The following is a 22,753-nucleotide window of genomic DNA, read 5'->3' on the forward strand; positions in this document are numbered from 1 at the left end:
AGGAGGTGGATGGTAATGTGGAACAGAGGACACACCCCACAATCTCCTAAAGTGTACTGTTCCCTGAGAAGGAAATAAGGTGAGGGGGAGGGGCAGTGGCAGCAAGGCTTTCCTAGAGCCCTTTAGTCTGATTAATACACACAATGAATGAAAACAGTCATGCTAAAAGTAGTGCTCTTAGGATGGTCTGGTAGTTGTGAGATCAAACCGTATTTTTAGGACATCCTTAAAACACAATGACTTGGAAGAGTTGAAAAACAGAACTAGTTATACTGTGCATTCAGGAGCAAAGAGAACACTTTTATTATACAGGACAGAATTTAATGTTATAAGACAATGGAGATGGTATTCTGTTTCTTGCTTTATGTTTCGAATTGTTTTATGTGAGTGTGTGCCTGCCTGTCTATCTGTGCACCATGTTCATGCAGGTACCTGAGGCCAGAAGAGGGTATTGGATCTTTTGGAACTGGTGTTACAGGTAGCTGTGAGATGCCCAAGGTGGGTACTGGGCACTGAACGTGGGTCCTCAGGAAGAACACTGAGTGTTCTTAGTCACTGAGCCATCTCTCCAGCCCCTCCACCTACAAGACACCAGTTCCATTTATACAGAATCTGCTATCATAACCAGACCCCTTCCTTAGGTGCTCATGCAAGTTAAGACTTCAACGGGAACTGGGGAGATACCAACATATAGAACATAGAAACAGCTGTATATGTAGTCACATTAATGAAGCAATCTGGATTATAACCCTGGCTCTGGGAGTTACACAGGTCCCTGGGCAAGCTGCATTCTTCTTTTCCAGTTTTAATGTCTTTTCTTTCTTTCCTTCTTTCTTTCTTTCTTTCTTTCTTTCTTTCTTTCTTTCTTTCTTTCTTTCTTTCTTTTTATAAAAAATAACGTATGTGTGTGTTTGAGACAGAGACAGGGACAGAGAGAGAGAGAGAGAGAGAGAGAGAGAGAGAGAGAGAGAGAGAGAGAGAGAGAGGAAACACAACTTTTTGGAGTTGGGTTGCTCATTCTGCCAGATGGGTTTGGGAGTCTGAAAGCAGGGAGTTTGCTTTGGAGCACCCACACTGGGTGCCTCCTAACTCCAGCTCTAGGGGTACTGGATGCTTCTGGCCTCCATGAGAATTCACACTGCTGTGCACAAACCCACACACAGACACAGACACCCAAGTGAAAAAGAAAAGTCAAAAAATGTAACAAAATGCTTGAAAAACAGCAGTTCGCTTCTGGTCTGGGATAGCTCAGTTGGCCTAGAGGAATGAAGGGCTGGGTTTGAGTGAGTCCCAGTGTTCATCTGTGATCCCAGTGCTGAGGTAAAGGCAGCATGGTCAGAATGATGGAGATCTGTGAGTTATCATCTGGCTGCTAACTAAAAGCAAGGGAGGAACTTGTAGACTGCTCACTCACCCCACTTAACCCTCATTCAAAGTAAATGAAGGACAGGCTACTTAGGTAGCAGGTAAGAGGCCACTGAACAAAGCATAGTCACAAACAAAGAAGACCCAACACTCCAAGGCCCCTTTAAAGGAGAGATTCAGGAATGCAAATCTAGTCAGTCAAGTCACAGAAAGTGAGGGCTGGAAACCATCCAGTGGCTTAGCTCTCTCCACAATCCTTAGTGACCTTTATAGGTGTAGCTCCAGTGGAATATTAGCCTTGGAAGTTAGTATGAGGTGGGAGCATGCTGGATCAAGTACGTGTTTTGAATTTTCGGTTTCAAAACGTGTGAATGCATCTGTCTACCAGACTAAGGGCCAGGAGATGCAGGAGTCTGAAGTCCATGAGAGAGGAAATGACCCATGCAAATGCAGTCACTCCTCTGTTTGCAACTAGATGGAAACTGTCTCCACTGCCAGTAAAGATGATTTCAGAAATGATGATTGAAAAACTTGCTAGTTGCAATTTTCATTTTCTTTTTCCCAGAGAGCAGCAGGAGAGACAGTTGACATTTGAGCTGTCTCTGAACTGCCCCTGTCCCTAATTTGAGTTGAGAGCTCACAGGGAACCACAGACCTGCTCCTTAGCTGGTTTTCTTTTCACAAAATCTTTCAGCCATAGAAAATGAATAAAAGCAGGGTTCCCCAGCCAGCCCAGCCAGACATCCCAGCTGCCAGAATAGGTGCTTGGGAGCGGCTCAGGGGTGCAAAGCACAGCCTTGCTCTGTTGAAGCCAGGTACTGTCCTGGGCAATTGGCTCCAGGCTCAGCTCAGGAGGCGACCGCCTGGAGCTACAGGCACCGGAGGCAAGGAATGCCTGAAGGAAAGGGGCCAGGTCCTGCTCACCCCTCGCAAGCTACTTGCCCCTGACATCCCCAATGCTCCTGTTGAGCCTGGGTCCTCGGTGAAGCTTCCTCTTTTAGCTGCACCACCGCCAGGTGCCTGTGACCGCCCAGTGGCTGCTTTCCTTTCCGCGCCATATATGGCCTGGCAGGGGGGGTCACATGCATCCTGGGCCACCGGCCGGGAGGGGTCGCTGGGGAAGGGGCAGACGGCGGGAGAAAAGGGGAGGGGGTCGGAGGCAGAGACAGGAGATGGGTGGGGTGGCTGATTCTGGGGCCATGGGAGGCAGCAAAGGCTCTAGGAGCCGATCGGTCGCCACCGCGCCATGGAGCTGCACTCATGCGGCTGCGGAGGTGGTGGTGGAGGAAGGGACCGGCGCGGGGGGGGGGGGGGTGGCGAACGCGTCGGAAGCCAGAGAGCGCCGTGTCTCTGCGCTCCGTCCGTCAGCGGGCGCGGGCTGGCAGGATGGAGCCGCAGCACGTGCGCCCCATGCTTGGATCCCAGAGCCCAGCCTGGGAGGAACCGGTGAGTACTGCGCCCGCGCCCGCGCCCACCCCTCCCGCTTGTCTTTGCTCCCCGCCTCCCCCTCCCGGCCAGGTTCCATTCCAGAAGCGGTCCGGGATGAGGTCCACAGCTGCTTCCCAGCCGGGACAGCGCTTCCCCCCCCCGCCCTGGCTCCTCCTTGCTCCCCGCCAGAAGCGCCTTTGTCTGGTCGGCCTCTGGATCCGGAGAGGACCATTTCCGCGCTTCATCCTTTTCTCAGCTTTGCACTTTATTTCCTAGAGTGGCATGGAGGCCAGGGAAGTGGAGGGGGCTGGGTTGCGCGGTCAGCGGGTGCGGCCAGGAGGAGATGGGGGTTCACCTCTTGACCACTCGCTGGCAGTCACCTGGGCACGCAGGTTCCCGAGGACCGCCGCCTGAGAAGGCCCGCGGCTGCCAGAAGCCCAGAGCCACGCCTCCGACTCGGGTGGCCTAGGCTGCCCTGAACTGTTCCGAGGGTCAAGGACCTGGCCAGGGATCCAGCCCCAGATAACTTCGCTTTCGCCTGGATCTCACAGCACACGCCACGCGCAGATGGAGTCACTTTTGGGGCTCAGAGTGTTGCGTGTGAGAAGATGAGAGTCGGGGTCTTTGGATTTATTCCCTAAAATCCATTAACTTATTTCTTGCACCTCAAACTGAACCTTCTGTTATCCATCCATCCATTCAGGGATTCCTCGCAGGAATCCCCGCCCTGCGTAGACCCTTGTAATCTTGAGTGGGCAATGAATTTTGGCTCTGCATACCCTATCTATGTATTTCTTACTCCTTTTTGATTGACGTTGTGAACCTTCTCAAAAGCCTGGTCCAAAATTTCTGGCTTCATCCCTGCTGAGGTGCTGTTCCAGTGAAGTTTTCCCAGGGACTTCCTGAGTCTGCTCAGGTGCGCCCTCTGCCTGTTGAGAGCTTTTAGGTCAGGGGCCAGGCTTGCTTCTTTTCTTACCCTTAGACTTCCAGCCCTTTTGCCAGGGTACAATTTACTGCCTCCTGCTTCCTGACCTTTCACGAGTGTCCTTCGACTTTGATCCATCTGCCACTGCGTTTGTTTTTGTGAGTTTGCACGTTAGGTAGCCCATCTGCTCGTGTTCAATTGCGATCATTATTAGGGAGTAAGGTGTTCTTGGTTAAACATACAATTCAGTCTTGACATTTTAGATCATTGGGAATGAAATCCAGCGACCTGTTTTGAACTTTACTATATAAAATCCTACCAGCTTCCATCACGTACAGTGGGAAGCTCCAAGTTATGTGTAGTGCTTTTTGGGTGCTGAATGCTAGGACTTCACCGCATTTAGAAAATTAGAGAACCTCAGGCTTTCTTCTCCAAAGTGCTAAGAAACAGAGTGCTTTCTTATTCTCCTAGAAAATCTTCAGTACTCGTCTCGCAACATGAACGTTTAAAGCTAAAACCTTCACAGAGATGTGAGATGGAGCAGGAGCAGTGGCTAAATGTTGAACTCTTCAAAACTTGGCGTATATAAGTGGCTAAGGCATTTTATTAGTTCAGCACATATTCTTATCCAACACCTGTCGTGTTCTGAGATTGTTGGGCAAGCTGTTAACTCTCAGACAAGCGTTGTCCCCAAGAACCTTACTTTATAGCTGAAGGTTGACATCTATCCAAGTATGTGTCATAAAAAGTTCTCAGGAGGGATTTTATTCAGAACTTTGTGTAATGACTACAATATTTAAGGATTTTTCAAATGCTTTATATAACTACATAAGAAAGTTGTGTTACCTGAACGACTAAAAGAGGAGTGTATTCAAGAGAAAGCAAGAATGTAGTAGAGGAAACAGCTTTAAATGTTAAATTTTCTGGCATGGGGTGCAATGGGGTTGACGATTTAATCTAAATATGTTTTGAAGGAACACTGGGTCCATCCGAATCTGTGTTGTTTATGTTTGGGACAGAGCATCACACTGTAGGACAGGCTGCTGTGGGATTTACCCGGTAGGCCAGGCAGGCCTGAAACTGCATGCCCTGCTCTTGCTTCAGCAGAGTACAAGGCATCATCAAATTCCCCAAAATCAGAGTCTTTAACTTTGATTCAGGGATCTCAAGAATCTGAATGAAGTGAGTTCTGGTTTCCTTCAGAATGAATCGATATGACCGCCATGCGGTAGGCTATACTTAGAACATTAATTGCTAGTCTATATATAATTTTAAGAAGCCACACTGTCTGTCTGTCTGTCTAACACACACACACAGACACACACAGACACACTGACACACAGAGAGAGAGGGGGGGAGCGAGAGCGAGAGAGTAAGAGAGAGAGACAGAGAGAGAGATATCAGATCTAAGCAGTAGAATCACAGCTTTTTGAAGCCCCAACTCTGTGTGCTCAGAGACTCTCATTTTCAAGCTTTGTGTGTGTTCCCTCCCCCCAATGCTTCCTAGTAGGTGGCACAGAACAAGCAGCTGGTACATGCTCTGGCAACCACAACTAGAGACCCAGCTCCATGCCTTTCCCACCAAGATATATTTATCCTCTGAGCCAAAATAAATCCATTTCTCTTAAAACAAAATGAAAGAACAACAAAGAAAGCAATCCTGTTTTCACTGGGATTCCAGTTCTGAGTTGGTTTTTCAAAAAACTTTCTTAAAATTTAAATATAGGGAATTTAATATTTTACCATACAAACTTGACTAAATGGGATTACTGTGTTATCATGGCATGTGGCAACATGTATGCAAGAATTTGCTCTCTCTCTCTCTCTCTCTCTCTCTCTCTCTCTCTCTCTCTCTCTCTCTCTCTCTCTCTTTCTCTCTTTCCCTCTCTCCCATCTATGATGTATTTTTCAGTGAACACAGTTTGAGTTTCAAGAAGATTGGATCTTGTAACAAAGGGTATATTTTAATGTTTGAAGCTATATGTGATTACATTGACTAACAGCACGCATGTGGTCCAGGCTTCATAAGAGAATGACAGTAAAAGAGCCATTAGCTAGAATCCAAGTACCTTCTGCCCTGCTTTCTATTAGAGGTAGGGACCAAAGAAAATGTTGGGACACAAGTTGAAGTAGGGGAGAGAAAGGAGGTGATGGGAATGCCTGGCCTGGTTCTGCCTGCCTTTAATTTCAGCACTTGGGAGTACTCAGAGACAAGTAGATATCTGTGAGTTCAAGGCCTTGCAGGCTCTTCCTGGGTGTGCTTCCAAGCATCAGTACTTGAGGCAGGTGTTCCTTCTGCATCCATACTCATCCTAATCTGAGTTTTCAGGAGTATTTTATTTCACATTTAGATGAATAGGGGAATTTTGAGAAAGAAATGAAACATTCCTGGGGAAATTTTTGAAAATAAACAATCAGTTCCCCATGGGGGAATTAGTAATGAGTTTCCAACCAATCTAATGGAGGTCTTTGGAAGGAGGAGGTACTGAAAGGATTCCCTTCAGTGTTAGGAGTGGCTCCTGGAAAGTGCAGCATGAATTGTGAGGAGAGCTAGTTAGCATGGTTGCAGTGTCAGCTCCCCATGACATCAGCAGTTCCTTCCCTAGACATTCTTTCGTATCCTGGAGAGGCTTGGCATGGTTTGAGATGTCACCTGTGTTGTGGCAACACCAACTGCTCTTGGACAACTTTATGCACTGTCTTTCCTAATCATCCATAGATATGTTGGCTAGAGGAAGGATGCTACTTAGGAGAAAGAATGGACACAAGAGAGAGGAAGAAAGATGACCCATGACCCTGGGAGCAAAGCATCAAGAAATAAATGGTCCTTGAAAATGCGCCACCATAAGTATTGGTCAGAAGATGGGAAAATTCCTGAAGGAGACCACAGTCTGTTTCTGGGTCTTCAGGAATTGGGACTCAGTAGTTAGTCTCTCTGGGAAGCTTCTGGCCTTCCCTGCTTGTCATGGATCCTGAATTTGTCAATGATTACAGGACATTAGTTTGTCCCAGATCAATGAAGTTTTAAGGCCAAAGCTGTTGTCCTGGGAGTTTCAGGCTTCTGCTCTTACAGGGGAAATGGGTTTGAATGGGATAAAAGTGAAAGCAGCAGCAGGCAGAGGACTGTGAGTGAGATGTCAGCACCTCAGGGCTGGGCATCACTGTCCTTTACCCCAGGGACTCCATTAGGTGAACTGTCTGTCCAGTTCTCCTAAGAAGGAAAGAAATTGGCTTCCCAGGGAAGACCTTTCATTTCTCAGATGTCACAGAAGAACATCTCTGAACAGTGTTCCCTAAAAGTTGCCCACATAGGTAGCAGGTGTGGGTATCAGTTTGTTCTCTAGTCTAGCCACTGGACTGTCAAAATAGTGAGCCAGAGTAGAGACTGGTGCTTTCTTGCCAACTCTGGGCACACTGGGCTCTCACGCAGCTGACTTGGTGAGTCTGGGAACGCATTGTGCTCTTGCACTGTTTTTCCATCCATAGTCTTGTTTCTAGAGTGACCTGACAGGAGATATGGGCATCTCCACACCATCTTGGTGCTTGTGGGCTATGATAATTTTCTGATGGTTTCTATACCACAAGCTTATGGACAGTACTGCATAATTAAATCATACGCAGCTATGAATAAGCCTGATGATCCTGTCCTTGGTCACATGATGAATGTGTAAATTGAAGCGAAAGAGGAATGACTGGGTCACATGCATTCCTGTTTTGTCAGATGTCTGTATAGGACTCAGTGTTCTGTCAATGCTCTGTTCCTTGACAGTATGCATATTCACTTGTGTTCATCTACCCATAGGGGCTGCTGGTGTACCACCATCATCCCCAACACTCCTGTTCAGAAGATGGGTGAGGAAACCACTCAGCCGATGACCAGTGGGAAAAATGAGCTACAAGATCACCTGATCTTCATCAGTGAGAAAGCTTTGCACAAGAGGTATTTTTCATTCTGTCAAACATCATGGTCAATTTCTTGGGTCTATGGTATGGCCTACAATTTATTTTTATTATATTTTATGGTACTGGGAGACTGTAACTCCAGGGTGTCACTGTTCCCAACCTTTTCTCCCTAAACATTCTCACAGGCTGAACTTGAAGTCAGAGCAGGAGTGAGCTGCGGACATAGGGTATTCTATTTTTTTTATATGAAAATGAAAGCCTACAACTGAGGGATTGAAGAGGATGTGATGTCTCAGCATGTATTGATAGAGGCACTGACATGTGACCGTTTGAGTGAGATATTAGCTGCTGTGAGGATCTGTAGAGAGCTAGTTACCAGCAGACCCATATATAGCAAGTGTTCCCCTTGTTTCTCCTTTCCAATTCATAGTGCCTTTGCCCATTCCTTCGTGATGTTTCTCCATTAGGATGGACGGATAGGGACAACTGTAGTCCACTTCTTCTTTTTAGGAAACATGGATCCCTCTTAGTGTTGGGACTTTTGGAAGTAGCATGAGTGTTTCTGGAATTTGCTGTTCTCTAGTTTTTGCTTTCTGAGTGCAGCTCACCTAGATGTCCTGAGTTCTTATCTAGGTCTTCCTGAGAACCAGGGTCTGGTGGGTTTGATGGTGTTTCTTATAAGTTAATAGGAAAAGAATAGCAGGGGCTTTGTATGCATTGGGTGTTTGCAGAAACCTGCACAGCCACCTTCTGATGGAACTGAATCAGCTGAAGAAGAAGGTAGACATGCTGAGGAGGCACAGGAATAAGAAAGTGCTGGAAGATGAGGCACTGGTGCAGCAGTACTTGTGGGACTTAAAGGGGCTCCATAAGGACCAATAGGAAGAGGCCATTGACTTCCAGAGTCAGGAACAGCAGGTAGAGACAGGCAGCTTTGTCAGGCTAATGGTTAGCTCCATCTGCCCTTTTAACTTCTAGACCAGCTCATCCACCTACCTGTGCTTTCATCCATTATCTTACTCATCCACACAGCAATCTAAGTACATACCTCATGACAGCCATTTGTTCAGGTCTATGTCCAAGCACAAATATTTCTGGGGAATGAGCTTCTTGTGAGAAAGTGGATTATCAGCAAGCAAATCCACCTCTGCTTAATGCTTCAGCCCAAAGATGAGTACAGTTCAATAATACACCACACGCCTACAGGGTTCAGTGCACAGAGCTTTAAGTGAGTCAAGTCAGGGATTGTGGCTTATTTGCTTGGCATCAGTCATATAAGTTCACATGTGAGAAGCAGTTTGCAAGGGTGGGGGGAATCCCTTTGCAAATGCCAAATGAGCAGTTCTTGATGTCATCTTTTTTGGGGTGATATGTGGCATTTCTCATCTTTGCTGTCTACATTTCAAGACAATCTTTTTAATCTGCCCAGGCCAGACTCACACTGACTGAACTCTGACTAGCAGAGTGTTAGCCATGTTTTTTGTGAATGAGGCTGGAGTACTCTCCTTTTCTGTAGATTGCACTCTCCTGTTGACTGGATGACTATGGATGTGGGTAGGGATTCTGACAAGCTAGGGACATGGTGTCAGAGATTTAAGATTGCTAGAGGAAATTTTATGCAACCACTTCAGCATAGTCTGGCCAAGCAAAGCATGCTCACCATAGCAATTGTATCTTCCACCTTTTGTTTAGCATAGTGTAAGATACCGCTCAAATTGCTGGTATGCTATAACTAAACGAATGTGTTCTTGCAGCATGAGGTGCTTTCTTTTTGGTATTTTGCTCTCATTTACATACTCTGTGTGTGGTGGATAGGCTGCGGATATGTGTGTTTTTGTGTGTGTGTGTGTTTTCTTTTTTGTATAGTATAGGCATGTGGTATTTTTTTCATGCACTTTTTCATGCATTTTCTTCATTTTCTAGAAGATCTCATTGGGTTTCATTTTCAGCCTCTGTCTTGAAATACTGTTTGCTCTTTCCCCCAGAAGCTGGCTGCTTTGCTTGCCTGGCTGATCATCAACCACTGGTATCCTTTGTAAACACTTGCATTTTTATTCCAGTGTGTGCATGCTTTTTGATACCCCTCCACTAAGAACACATACTCTAATTATCAGGAACAGGATAGTCTGGAGCAAAGGCTATAGTACTGCTGAGCAGAAGGACCTGGTCATGCAGAAGAAGAACAAGCAATAAAAAAAAAAAATCTGGTCTTGCTTGGTTGTCTCTCAGATGAAGTAGGAACAAAGCCTGGGAGGATCCTGTGGAGTGACTTTTGTGGGCTTCTTTCTGCTCATGGACAACCTGATGGTCACAGCCAGAAAGAGAACACATCAGAGTTTACATGGATCTAGTCTTCAGGACCTTCTGTCCAGGAAACAATATGTTTGATACTCAGTGAGTGTCTTCCTCCATTCCAAACTCTCTGATATGTTATGAGCTTGCTGTTTTTGAACACAAAGAGATCCTCCTGTTTATAACTTTTAAGTGATGGGATTTAAAGGAGTGCATAACCATGGCTGGAAGAAACTACACTTTTATTGAGAAATACTGCCTGTAGACCTGAGATTGCCACCCTTGAACCCGGGTCTCTGCAGTTTCTGCCTATTTCTAGTGATTAGTGTTCTCTGGATAGAGAAGATTTAGGAGGTAGCTGGATGAACCCAGGCAGAGCCTCTGCTGCAGGGATGCCTAGAGCACTTCAGAGGAGTGTTCTGTAACAGAGTCCCATAAGAGCCAGCATACAGCATCCCGAGCTAGTCCTAAGTCTAACACATCATAATGAAAGTCATTTTTAAAAATACAGGATCACTTTCCCTCCCAGGTCCTTCCCTCCCTCCCTAACATGGTAGGGGGCAGTTGGGGTGGGGAGAGGGAAACCTGAACTGGTATTGGTAGAGGGAAAATGACTGAAGTCCTGATGTCTGGCAGAAAGAATGTAAACAGGCAACCTCAGGAAACTGGACCCCCAGAATGCACCAGAGGCAGTGTCTTTTGCTTTGCAATTTTGTGAGGTCCCATTTGTCGATTCTCGATCTTACAGCACAAGCCATTGCTGTTCTATTCAGGAACTTTTTCCTTGTGCCCATATCTTTGAGGCTTTTCCCCACTTTCTCCTCTAAGTTTCAGTGTCTCTGGTTTTATGTGGAGTTCTTTGATCCACTTAGACTTGAGCTTTGTTTAAGGAGATAAGAATGGATCAATTTGCATTCTTCTACATAACTGCCAGTTGTGGCAGCACCATTTGGTGAAAATGCTGTCTTTTTCCCACTGGATGGTTTTAGCTCCCTTGTCAAAGATCAAGTGACCATAGGTGTATGGATTCATTACTGGGTCTTCAATTCTTTTCCATTGATCTACCTGTCTGTCGCTGTACCAGTACCATGCAGTTTTTAGCACAAGTGCTCTGTACTACAGCTTGAGTTCAGGCATGGTGATTCCCCCAGAGGTTCTTTTATTGTTGGGAATAGTTTTTGCTATCTTAGGTTTTTTTTATTATTCCAGATGAATTTGCAAATTGCATTTTCTAACTCAGTGAAGAATTGAGTTGGAAGTTTGAATCTGTAGATTGCTTTCATCAGGATAGCCATTTTGACTATATTAATCCTGCCAACCCATGAGCATGGGGGATCTTTCCATCTTCTGTGTTCTTCTTCAATTTCTTTCTTCACAGACTTGAAGTTCTTATCATACAGATCTTTCACTTCCTTAGTTAGAGTCACGTCAAGGTATTTTATATTGCTTGTGACTCTTGTGAATGGTGTTGTTTCCCTAATTTCTTTCTTAGCCCGTTTATCCTGTGTGTAGAGAAAGGGCATTCATTTGTTTGAGTTAATTTTATATCCAGCTACTGCACTGAAGCTGTTTATCAGGATTAGGAGTTCTCTGGTGGAATTATTAGGGTCACTTATACATACTATCATATCATCTGCAAATAGTGATAGTTTGACTTCTTCCTTTCCAATTTGTATCCCCTCGATCTTCCTTTGTTGTCGAATTGCTCTGTCTAGGACTTCAAGTACTATATTGAATAGGTAGGGAGAAAGTGGGCATCCTTGTCTAGTTCCTGATTTTAGTGAGATTGCTTCCAGCTTCTCTCCATTTAGTTTGATGGTGGTTTTCTGTAGATTGCTTTTGTCATGTTTAGGTATGGGCCTTGAATTCCTGATCTTTCCAAGACTTTTATCATGAATGGGTATTGGATTTTGTCAAATGCTTTCTCAGCATCTAATGAGATAATCATGTGTTTTTTTCTTTGATTTGGTTTATGTTGTGAATTACGCTGATGGATTTGCATATATTAAACCATCCCTGCATCCCTGGGATCCAGCCTACTTGGTCATGATGGATGATTGTCTTGATGTGTTCTTGGATTCGGTTTGTGAGGATTTTATCAAGTATTTTTGCATCCATGGTCATAAGAGAAATTGGTCTGAAGTTCTCTTTCTTTCTTGGATCTTTGTGTGGTTTAGGTATCAGAGTAATTGTGGCTTCATAGAAAGAATTGGGTAGAGTGCCTTCTGTTTCTATTTTGTGGAATAGTTTGAGGAGAGTTGGAATCAGGTCTTCTTCGAAGGTCTGCTAGAACTTTGCACTAAACCCGTCAGGTCCTGGACTTTTTGGGGCTGGGAGACTATTGATGACTGCTTCTATTTCTTTAGGGAAATGAGAGTGTTTACATCGTTAATCTGATTCTGATTTAACTTTGGTATCTGGTATCTGTCTAGGAAGTTGTTTATTTCATACAGGTTTTCAGTTTTCCTGAGTATAGCCTTTTGTAGTAGGATCTGATGATGTTTTGGATTTCCTCAGGTTCTGTTGTTATGTTATAAAGAACTCAAGTAGATAATCTTCATAAGAGCTAAGAACACAATCTAAAAATGAGGTAGAGAACTAAACACAACCTTCACAACAACGCATCTTGAATGGCTGAGAAGCACTGAAGAAGTGTGCAAAGTCCTTTTTTTTTCAGGTAAATGAATACCAAAATGACCCTGAGGTGGTGTCCAGCGTTATACTTTCCAGTGAAGAATGCTAAGTTCAAAAAAACTCATGTGAAAGCATATGTTGGTGAGAATTTGAAGAAAGAGGAACATTCTTCCATTTCTGGTGGGACTGCAAAGTGCTATGGCAACTCTGGAAACCAAGATGGAGTTCCTCAGAAATTTTCAGATTGATCTACCTGAGAGCCAAGGACCAACCTTACTGGTGCATGGCCTGCTACTTTCAGTTTTCACTTGATGGCTTGTTACTCAGATTTTCTTATTGGGCTATGACTTTGCTCTTGTCTTTCTGATTCTCAAGCAGTTCTCTGTTCTTACACATTGTTCTGAGGTACCTCTAGCCACTGGGACTTTTTTATACCTTCAAATCCCTCTAAATTGGGGGACTTCTAATACTTGGAGAAGCTGAGTGACAAAAGCAAAGTATGTTGAGCCCTTTGGTGTCCAGTGCACACGAATCTATGGGAGTTTAGATATAATAATCCTCTAGAACATTCTTTAGGAAAGCAGCAGTATGCTCTCAGGTCCCTGTGTAACCTCACTTACCTTTGCCAGCTTTGTGGGTTTCTCTACTGCTGGTCTGAGAACAATTGGAAACTCCTGGAATAGATGTCTCATATCTCATTTACTCTGTAATTGTTAGTATACTGATGGGATTCGGTTTGATGGAAATATACTCTCAAGAATAATTAATAAAACCAGTGCTTCTTACGGACCATCAGGATGAAGTACCGAGTTCAAGGACAGTTCTGCAAGAACTGCTCAAAGCCAGCCAAGTGGAACAAGAAGAAAGCCAAGCAGAAGTCATTCATTCCCAGCACCCTCAGCACCTTTCTCCAGGACAGGGTCACTCAGCTTTGGTAGAAGAAGGGATGACCTGAGATAGCTGCCCCATATTCCCTCAGAAAAGAGGCAGCCAGCAATATTGGGGAAAGAATATAGGTGTCAGGGGGCAGAAAGCAGAGTGTAAAATGAATAAATAAAACATTATCAATAAAAAATATTTAATTATTTAAAAAAATTAGACAGAATGTATTGTTCTAGTAACTCTAGTGTGTATACACAGGCAATAACTTTAACACCCAGAGAGAATAGATGTTGTAATGTAGGGTGCCTTTGGTATTGACATAAACTAGGAACATAGCAAAGATAAATAAAAAAGAAAGATGTTTGTCCCAAAGATCCATTATTCTCCTCAAATCTAAGTGTTTGTGCTCACTTTTACCAGAACTCTGGAAACCTCTGTTAATCCAGGTCTCAGGGATCATCCAAAGTACAGTCCTGAACTGGCTGTGGCCAAGTGTTCCTGTGTTGTTGGCTGACCTCTGCCTCAGGCTTCAGAGGCACTGGAGGGGCAGTGTTGGCCTTCAGGTGGCAGCCATTCCAGGTCCCCTACCATACCAGATAGCGAGTCTTCCACAGATGCCTGACATCTCAAAAATAGAAGCTTGGGTATTCCAAAGATTGGGATGCCACTCTACAGTCATGATGAGTTGATTACGTGAGACCATACAAGTTAACTAATGTCTGTATGACTGTTTTCTTTATTTGAAAGTGAGTAATGAGATCATCTCAGGAATGGTTGCTAAGAATAAAATCACTGATTAACATAAATGATAGGACTGTACAGAGCATGGGCTTAATTTTCTGGGTCCAGTGCAAATAGCTGGGAGAGTTCAAAACAAAACCAATAAAAGCAACAGGAATACAAACAACAACAATTGTTTAAAACCCTTTTGAGTGCTGAGATTACTGGCATGTACCAACTGTGGCTAACTTTTTTTTGTTTTTATAATTAACAACCAAACATACAAACAAACAAACATCCCTATTCCAATTCCAGCAGTTTGCATCAGAGAGAGCTGTGTGACACTGCATGCTGCTTCCTTTCCTCAGATAGCTCAGGTCGTCAGTCCTATACCAGGTCAGCTGGACCTAAGACAGTGTAGTTGAACTACTTGCTGTCACGACATGATTCTACAACAATCCTTTTCTTGGTAAAATTGAGCCTCTATAGAGTAAGCCCCATGTTGTTGGAACCAGGACCCTTTAGGCCAGGAAACACACAAGCCACCCTTAGTGAAAGAGAAAAGGAAAAATAATATTGGAAAAAAATATGCGCCCTAATTGTAAGAAAAAGCCCTCATCTTTGAAGCCATCACCTATGTCCCCCTGATTTTTGAGCTCTGCATATTGATATTGTGTGGCTCAAGAAGGTAGTGAAATTCAGATGTTTTCTGAAAGAAGATATACATGATTTTTCACTCTTAAATCTGTGAGGTTAGGGGGCACAGGTTCAGCAAAGCCAGCATAAGAACACAAAAGCCAGAGATGATAATGCCAAAGGGACAGCATCCTGACCTTATAGACACATAAAAATTGAGGTTTCATCTCAATTCTGGTCATTACACTCCCAGCCCTACCTTCTGAGTATTATATTTGCTGTGAGTACAGTATGACGTTACAACCTGCAACACCCTCATTTCTCAATTTAGCAATTCAGGAAGACAGATATTGGAGAAGTAATTGCTATGAGGCTACAATGCAGTAATGTACAGTCCAGGATGACCATTACTTTCTGATGCCCACTTAAATTGTCTGGTTGTATTTGAGAATGGGAGCATGTGCAGGATAATGTTTTGAAGAAGGGACAGCAAGTTAACCATTTATATTTGCCCTGTAGATGATTCCGTATGTTCAAAAGAGTAGGGAGTTTTCTTTGTAAAAGATAGGGTTGTAAACCAGAGATTTTGTGAAACTCATGTATATATACATATATATGAAAAAATGCCCTCTATCAAGGAATACACCGGTAGAAAATATTGTCCATGTTTTGTACAATTAAACCTATAGGAGAAAGATATTTGCCTCTGTGAGACAGGAAAACCCTGGGAAATTGGAGTGTATGTCACATGAATTGACACAGCTGGTATATTTACTGTTGTGAAACATCTACTACATCCACAGTCCCTAGAGATTTGGGTGCTAACAAAATCTCTTAAGCATGTCAGAGTCCTAACCAACGTTCCCCCTCAAAAGGACATGACATCTAATGAAGCAGTAGAATTCTCCAGCTTTGGAAGGAGAGGTTGCCAAAGGGGATCCCACGGGTTCATGAGAGGCTCCAGGAGAGGCACCCCAGAAAAGGACCAAGCAGGGCAGAACTAGTTAACAGGTAGGTCATGGAAGTTGCTAGTGACATCATCAGTAATGCCTTCCTTAGAGAATCTCTTGTATCTAGGATAGAACTAGAATCTTCTGAGTTGTCACCTGTGTTGTGGTGACAGCAACTGCCTGTGGTTCATCCCTTCTGTTTGCTCTGGGTTCACCAGCAGGAATGTTTTCCTGGCTGCTCAGGCTATTTCAGAAAGAGAATGGCGATGAAGGAGAGACCAGACCAACAGAGAAGGAAGAGGGAATCCTTTCTCATGAAAAAGAAAGAAGGAAATGGTTCTGGAGAAGGCACAGTGAGTCCTGGGCAGAGTTGGGGAACTTCCTGGTAGAGGTAGGCTTGAGCTGGGCCTTCCAGGAGTAGGTCTTACAAGCTGAAGCCATGGACTTTGTCAATGTCAGAAAAAGAGTCAAGAATTTCTGATGATTAGTATGACAGAGCAAGGAATTGACAAACCTGCAGCTACTTTTCTGGGAGCTATTTAATTTCATTTTGAGTAGCAAAAAATGTCAGGAGTGGGCACTATGAGAATAACAGTGTGTCCTTTCATGGAAGGGAGTTGAAGCACTTCATCTTCCAGATTACTGTAGGTAACTTGAGTCTCTGATGAAAAGAACAGAGAAGGATGCTCCCCTGGTCATGTCATGTGGTGAGGACTCAGACACTTTGGATTTGAAGACACACGATTAATTAGTGCTTGATAGTGCTAAGCACTATGAACTTCAGGATTTCCCTGCATCCCATCTGATATGACCTGACAATGTTCCCCATATCTTTATGTCTGAAGCAGCTTATACATTTCAAGGCAACCGGGCCTGTAACAGGGAGTGTGGCATATGTCTGACAATGGTGGTTAGGAAGAGGAACATAGCTTAGCAAACCAGCCTGAAGATAGCTTTTCTGCTCTTTTAGGAATTCACTGTCTTTATCTTTTCTCTCCCTCCATCTTCTTCTTGAGACTCAGAATGGTCTCCCCTGCCCCTGGGCCATCAAGTATGCAAATTCTTTTGTGTTTACCTATCTGCAGGGTCTGCTAGAAATACTTCAACCCAAAATTCTAAAATGACTAAGCAGAGATCAAAAATAAATGAACTAGAAGAACTGAAATTGTATATGAGGAAGATCAGCAATGACATGGAGGAAATGTGTGGAATCCTGAACCTTTACATATATGAGGATTTGAACTACAGGTAGGAATTATGCCCAGTACCCTGTTGCCTGTATTGTGCCATCTGTTAACCCAATTTCCTTCCATGAATGGAATGCGTCATCTCCCATCATTCAATTAAGTAGCCCTGACAGGTGTTTAATTGTTGGATAAACAAGGTGCTGTGTGTTTATTATCATCTTCTTTTGTACTTGACCTTGGGGTTTTTGCATTCTGATTGTTGCTGTGAACAGCTAGAATGTCCTGCTCACACTTACTGTCTCTCAGTGTGTGAATGCAATGCCTGCAGGCTTCAAGGCTTTACTCTGATATTGTTCATTATATTCTGAGAGATGGCACCTGTCTGGATTTATTTGGCATTCTAATTGTGTCTGTGTGTGTGAACATAGTTGCATGTGTTTTGTTCAGGACTGGGGCTCTGGGACCTTTGATGGGGTCTGAGGATTTGTGTGATGCACAGTTTGCAGGTCCTGTTAGTGTTGAGTCCATAGAGGTCCAAAGTGATCACCAGGGAAGTTTTCTCCTGGTGTTTCCTTGTTGTCACACAGGAATCTCCTGGAGGAGGAGATGTGATAAAGCCTTTCTCCTGTAAATACTAGTTGTGTCCTCTGGGAATTCACATAACAACAGGAACCAAGGAATGAGAATACCTGCCTTAAAAATAAGAGGAAAGTCATTACAGATATCTACTGGACCCTTGCCTGTGGCACAGTGTAGTGTAAAATTGTCATAGAAGTACTCTATTCCTACATGCTTGCCCGGGAAGCCCTTGAAGGTCAGCTAGCTCCATTTGGTCTCCTGGCTCTGCTGTCCTCTGCCCAGGATAGTAAGTTTAATTAGCACCTAGGGGACCCAGTTTGAATGAGCCAGGATGTGGCATGCACTTGGCTTGGGTAGTACATGATATAGCCTGTTTGCCCATGATTATTGATTCCTTAATTCAGCATATTATTTGCTTCTTGCGCCATGCCACAGGATGAACACTGAATTCAACATCATTAAATCACAACATGAGAAGACAATGTTGGATATGAATAAAATGATCCAGTCCATAATTGGTTCCATGCAGTACTCCAAGGAACTGATAGAAGATAACTATTCCTACAGGTGAGTCAGTGACACAAATGAGACCCCCAGAACTAGGCAGGGAATGCTTCTGTCCTTTTAGGACTTTGAACAAAAGCAAGGGTTCTGGTTCTATGCTATCTGTTTTTATCCAGGAACCCTGCCCTGAGGCAAGGGTCTTGGATTTGTACCTCTTGGACACAGGTGTCCTAAGTGTGAAGAGTGTCCAAGACACTCCAATCTTTATTCTTCCAAATTCAAGATCCTCTACATAGAAAACTTTTCCACCACGCTGGGAATATCCAGGAACCCTGAACCTCTGGGTTTCTGACCACAGATTAAAAGATCTAGGATTCCCAACAAAAATGTAAAGATTGCACACCTGTTTGGTTGTCTCACCTCTCTCAGAGGGGCTAAGCCCTCTCCCTGCTGAAGGTTTTATGGTACCACAGACCTATAATCAACCATGAGGAACATTTCCTCTTCTATCATGTATATGGTGTACTCTTGGTATCAGGGTTTTTAGAAGTTTGTTGAGTCCTGTGGAATATGGCTGGTATCTTGATATGACCTGCCTCTGTTTGGTGCTGCTATGTAACTGTGGACTCTTCTGGGGCTGTCTGGGAATCAGGGACCTTGCAGGGATCATAGGACTTGTAGGAGTGGCAAGCCAATGGAATCTGGCTGGGAATCACCAATTTTTCTTTGTGGATCAGCATTAAGGAGGACCACCTCCTCCGTGAGTGCACTCAACTCAACGAAAACGTAAGGATATTACTGAATGAGAACAGAAGGCTGCTGGTGGAGCAGGCTGGCCACAAGTGTCCTGTGGGGAAGAAAAGAGGTTCTCTGAGGAGGCCAGCAAGAACATCTGTGTCCCAAGTGCCAAGGAACAACAGGTAGGATGATGTGTATCAGAGGCAGATTGCCCTCATGTCTAAACATAAACATAGACAATCAAATGTAATAGTCCACCAACTTCTCCAGGCACTCACCTATGTCTCCTCCAAGTGTTTGTTTATGTGATCATCTACAGGGCTCTCTGTGGAGGTAACCTGGTTGAAGAAACTGCATGTTTGGCATGCAAATGTTCCTGCTCTGCTATAATCACTAAGGGAGATAGGTTGATTAGACATCACAACACTATATGCCTTAAGTTTGAAGGGTGCTGTGTTGGAGCCCTTCTTGAGAATAGCAAGAGCTTTGAGGGAAGAAGTAAAGGCCTGTAGCTCATTTGCTTTACAGGGATCTTGTGAGATTCTAGGTAGGAAATAGTTTGCAGGGATGACAGCCTAGTTTAATTGACAAATAAGTGGATTTCATTACTGTCTTTTGGTGGCTTTTCTATTCTCACCTTTTCCCCTCTATCTCAAAATGGTCTCTTCAGGCTTCATATATCTTGGTTCACACTGAGAGAGCCTGAGTAGCAGCTTGTCAGTTCAATTTTCTTTGAGTGCTGTTGGAGTGGTCATTCCTGGGCCTTAGAGTCTAGAGTTGGATGGATTACCAGAGATGATAGAAAGGCTTCTGACAAGCTCAGGTTTGGTGTGTGATTTCTGAGGCTTCATGAAAAAATTTCTTAATATATGCCCCCAAATTGGACCATTGTTAGATGTTTCCCTCTCCCCCCTCCCCCCAGACAGGGTTTCTCTGTTCACACTGGCTGTCCTGGAACTCACTCTGTATACCCGGCTGGCCTCAAACTCAGAAATCTGCCTGCCTCTGCCTCCCAAGTGCTGGGATTAAAGGAGTGTGCCACTATGACCCCGTTTCTCTCATGCTTTTTCTTCCTCTAAAATAATCGCAGAGTCCTTGGGTCTCCCTTGAATCATTACCTCTGCATAGTCTGAATTATCTTGCTCCTGAACCATAACAGATACCTCATTGTTTTCTACTCAGTTTTGATTTTATGCGAATAAGTCTGTGTGTGCTTGTGTGTGTGTCTGTGACTGTGTGTCTGTGTGTTTCTTTTTGTGTATGCATGGTTTTTCCGACCTGTGTCTCTATCAGCCTCAGTGGGGGATGGGAGAAATGAGGACCTTGAGACAGTACTGGTAGTATAAAATTGGTTATGTCTGTTAGAAGCCATGTTCATAAAGTGGAAAAGAAGTCCTCTTTGACCCAGTGCTTCCAGAACAAGGAGGAGTTATCCACAGAGTCTAGGGTGCTCAGGGTTGTAGTGGTCCTCAGAGCAGCCCTGAAGGGAGAAGTTATCCTGATGTCCATCTGCTGAAGGATGAAAAGGCCCTGTGTGGTGCAGCCCTTCCATGAACTCAGTGTGAGATAATCCATGCAAGCATTTGTCCTTCAACTAGTAAGCCTTATCCTACTCAAAATAGACCTGACACAGTCACATTCTGGGGAGAAAACGTTTCTTTTGGATCCTGGTTATAGACAGTTCCTATTACTCTGGGCTCATGCCTTTGGACACTAAGTCAGTTAGGTGATGGAAAAGGGAGATCCTATTGGAAGAAATTGTTTACTTTAGGACAAGTCTGAAACAGGGAACAAGAACAAGAGGCTGGTCCACCACCAACATGTGAGCCTAGGCTGGGAAACAAACCTATTCTACACAGCCTTGGGAACTTGTTGAGCCAGATTGGATAATAGTACAAGAACCCTGATTCCCAGACCGGTTTATGAGTGGAAAGCATATCACTGACTGCGCTGCCTATATGCTATGCTCACTAAGTACCTTTCCCATTCAAGATTTGTTTTTTTATTCCTGCAAAGTATCCTGGGAGATTTTTATGTTTGTATTAACCACGAAACTAAAAAGGTCACTGCAAAACAATATGCTTGTATTGCATAAACACAAATATTATGTGTGTTTGAGAGTGTGCCCTGCAATAGTCATAGATGTACAGGGGTGTTGTTCTGTTTCTTCATGACCATCACTTTTAAGGTTCATTGCCCAGCCTTGGTAATATTTTTATTTAGCACACTCTTGCAGGTTCTAGGAACCATGAATTACCCATGGGTATTGTGTTGTATGGTGTCTCTGGTTATTTGCAGATAGAGGACTGACAAGAGGAACCCTGTGAGGTTCCTGACTGGAGAAATAATCATAGCCTTCACTTCAGTTCAGGGCACGCTCCCACCCCATAAGGAATCCACATGGTTTCTAGGTTGCACACATCTCTCTTGAACTCACATTCAAACATTGCTACAATGTTATTACTCAATATAATGTACCCGCACAACTGGGGAAATGTGGTGTTTTTTAGAACTCCAGTATAATGTGTAGTTGACAGTTCAGTTTCTAGCAGTTTTTAATAGGTGAGAAACAATTCCAAGCTCAGGTGCTCTATGGCACTTGGGATGCACGTTTTGATCTTAGTTGATAGGACATGTTGGTTTGTCCAGCTGAATAGAGCTGTTCTGGGAGAGACAGCTCAATTTACAAATGCTTAACCGGCCTTTGTTTCTTTCTTCCCTAAGTGTGAAATAGTCCAGCAGAAGGCAGAACATGGCACAGACCACGACATGATCTCCCTCAAAGAGAAGTGCTGGAGGAGGAGCACTGAGTGTGCACAGGAAATACACCACTGTTGCCTCTCATCCCTAATAACCATGGCTGTAATGGGCTGTATGCTCCTCCTTTATTTTGTTTCTTTGGTATGAACAGGCCTTAATTTCATCTAGCCTCTGGCCCAGGAAGAGTGCACATTTAAAGGGACTCAGAGAAATGCTGAGACACATTAAGAGCTGCTGGGCATCCAGGAAGATTCTGAGAGTTTATATTTATCTTTTCCTGATGGGTCATCATCAATAATTACATGGAGATCAGTCAACAAAATTGTAAAACCTTGGATCCAAGTCTACAACATGTGTTCTGCTTTGACTTGGGAGGCCATATCCTTCAGACCCACACTCCAAAAGGAGAGTGTTGCTTAAATTTCTCCTGCAAAGATTGTTACCTCCAGGAACTACTTTTCTACTAAGTTGCCAAGGACAGCCACAGGCTGTAAGGCTGTGCTACAAAATAAGCAGACTAAGAATTTTGCTTTGCACAATTTTTGTGGTTTGATTTCGGTTTGAGTTTTGATTAGTTTAGTTATTTGGTTTTTCTTTTTTTCGTTCAAAATTTTGTTATTTATTGGTTATTTATTATTCTTTTAATTAAGTTGATATTTTGATAAGGTTATACACAGTACATATTGACTGTCAGCTTTCAGTTACAATTGAGTACATTGCATTTATTCTTATGACTAACACAGTGATCTCCAACTCTTCACTCAAAGAGCCTTGTTATTTCAGGTGTGATCATGAAAGCCCACAGATATCAGACCCAGATGGATCTCTGCACTCTTCATGGGACTTGGGCTCCATAGTTTCTTCTGAGCCAGACTGAACTACAAAGTCCTTCATACATTCAGTATGGAGAGTATGTCCAACTGTCTGGATAGGAACTTAATGATGGAAAACTTACCCATGCTGCATCGTTGCTGTCAAATATTTAGCTACTGTGAAAATACTGTGGATGATGGTGTTGAACGCATTAATGGCAAATACATCAGTATTTCTGTAATAGCTCTCATTAAATCAAAGCATAATCTAAGGGAATAAAAAGCTGTCAGAAAACACAGCAGTGTATGCTTCTGCGTTCCTTCAAATATACAATCACTGGTAATTGCAAGTAGAGATAATAAATTCCAAAATCTTTTTGGGGATATATTTCTGTCGGGTCCTTCAATGTTCATTTTATTACTTTATGATTCACCTGT

General features: G+C 43.7%; 1 protein-coding gene across 14 annotated transcripts; it reads left to right on the forward strand.

The window, feature by feature from the left end:
- Nucleotides 1-1,892: 1,892 nt before the first annotated feature.
- On the forward strand, nt 1,893-22,702 carry 2610042L04Rik (RIKEN cDNA 2610042L04 gene). Of its 14 annotated transcripts, XM_017316095.2 has the most exons (8): nt 2,851-3,876; nt 4,190-4,299; nt 6,438-6,441; nt 7,521-7,658; nt 16,821-16,983; nt 17,937-18,068; nt 18,743-18,925; nt 21,468-21,507. In XM_017316095.2, the coding sequence occupies exons 5-8, from the start codon at nt 16,856-16,858 to the stop codon at nt 21,475-21,477; spliced, it is 453 nt and encodes a 150-aa protein (XP_017171584.1). In that variant the 5' UTR covers nt 2,851-3,876; nt 4,190-4,299; nt 6,438-6,441; nt 7,521-7,658; nt 16,821-16,855; the 3' UTR covers nt 21,478-21,507. The 14 variants fall into 14 exon arrangements, 12 of the variants coding, with proteins under 12 accessions (XP_030103751.1, XP_017171577.1, XP_030103752.1 ...); XM_030247891.1 differs by lacking the exons at nt 2,851-3,876; nt 4,190-4,299; nt 6,438-6,441 and adding an exon at nt 1,893-2,381; NM_001309398.1 differs by lacking the exons at nt 2,851-3,876; nt 4,190-4,299; nt 6,438-6,441 and adding an exon at nt 2,778-2,811 and having other exon boundaries at nt 21,468-22,702.
- Nucleotides 22,703-22,753: the final 51 nt, after the last annotated feature.

This window comes from Mus musculus, chromosome 14, assembly GCF_000001635.26.
Source record: "Mus musculus strain C57BL/6J chromosome 14, GRCm38.p6 C57BL/6J".
NCBI classification, from domain to species: domain Eukaryota; kingdom Metazoa; phylum Chordata; class Mammalia; order Rodentia; family Muridae; genus Mus; species Mus musculus.

Coding starts and splice junctions, on each gene's coding strand:
- 2610042L04Rik (XM_017316088.2), top strand. CDS start 2,612: ATGGAGCTGCACTCATGCGGCTGCGGAGGTGGTGGTGGAGGAAGGGAC. Junction 2,812..4,189: donor GCCCAGCCTGGGAGGAACCG/GTGAGTACTGCG, acceptor TTATTCTCCTAG/AAAATCTTCAGTACTCGTCT.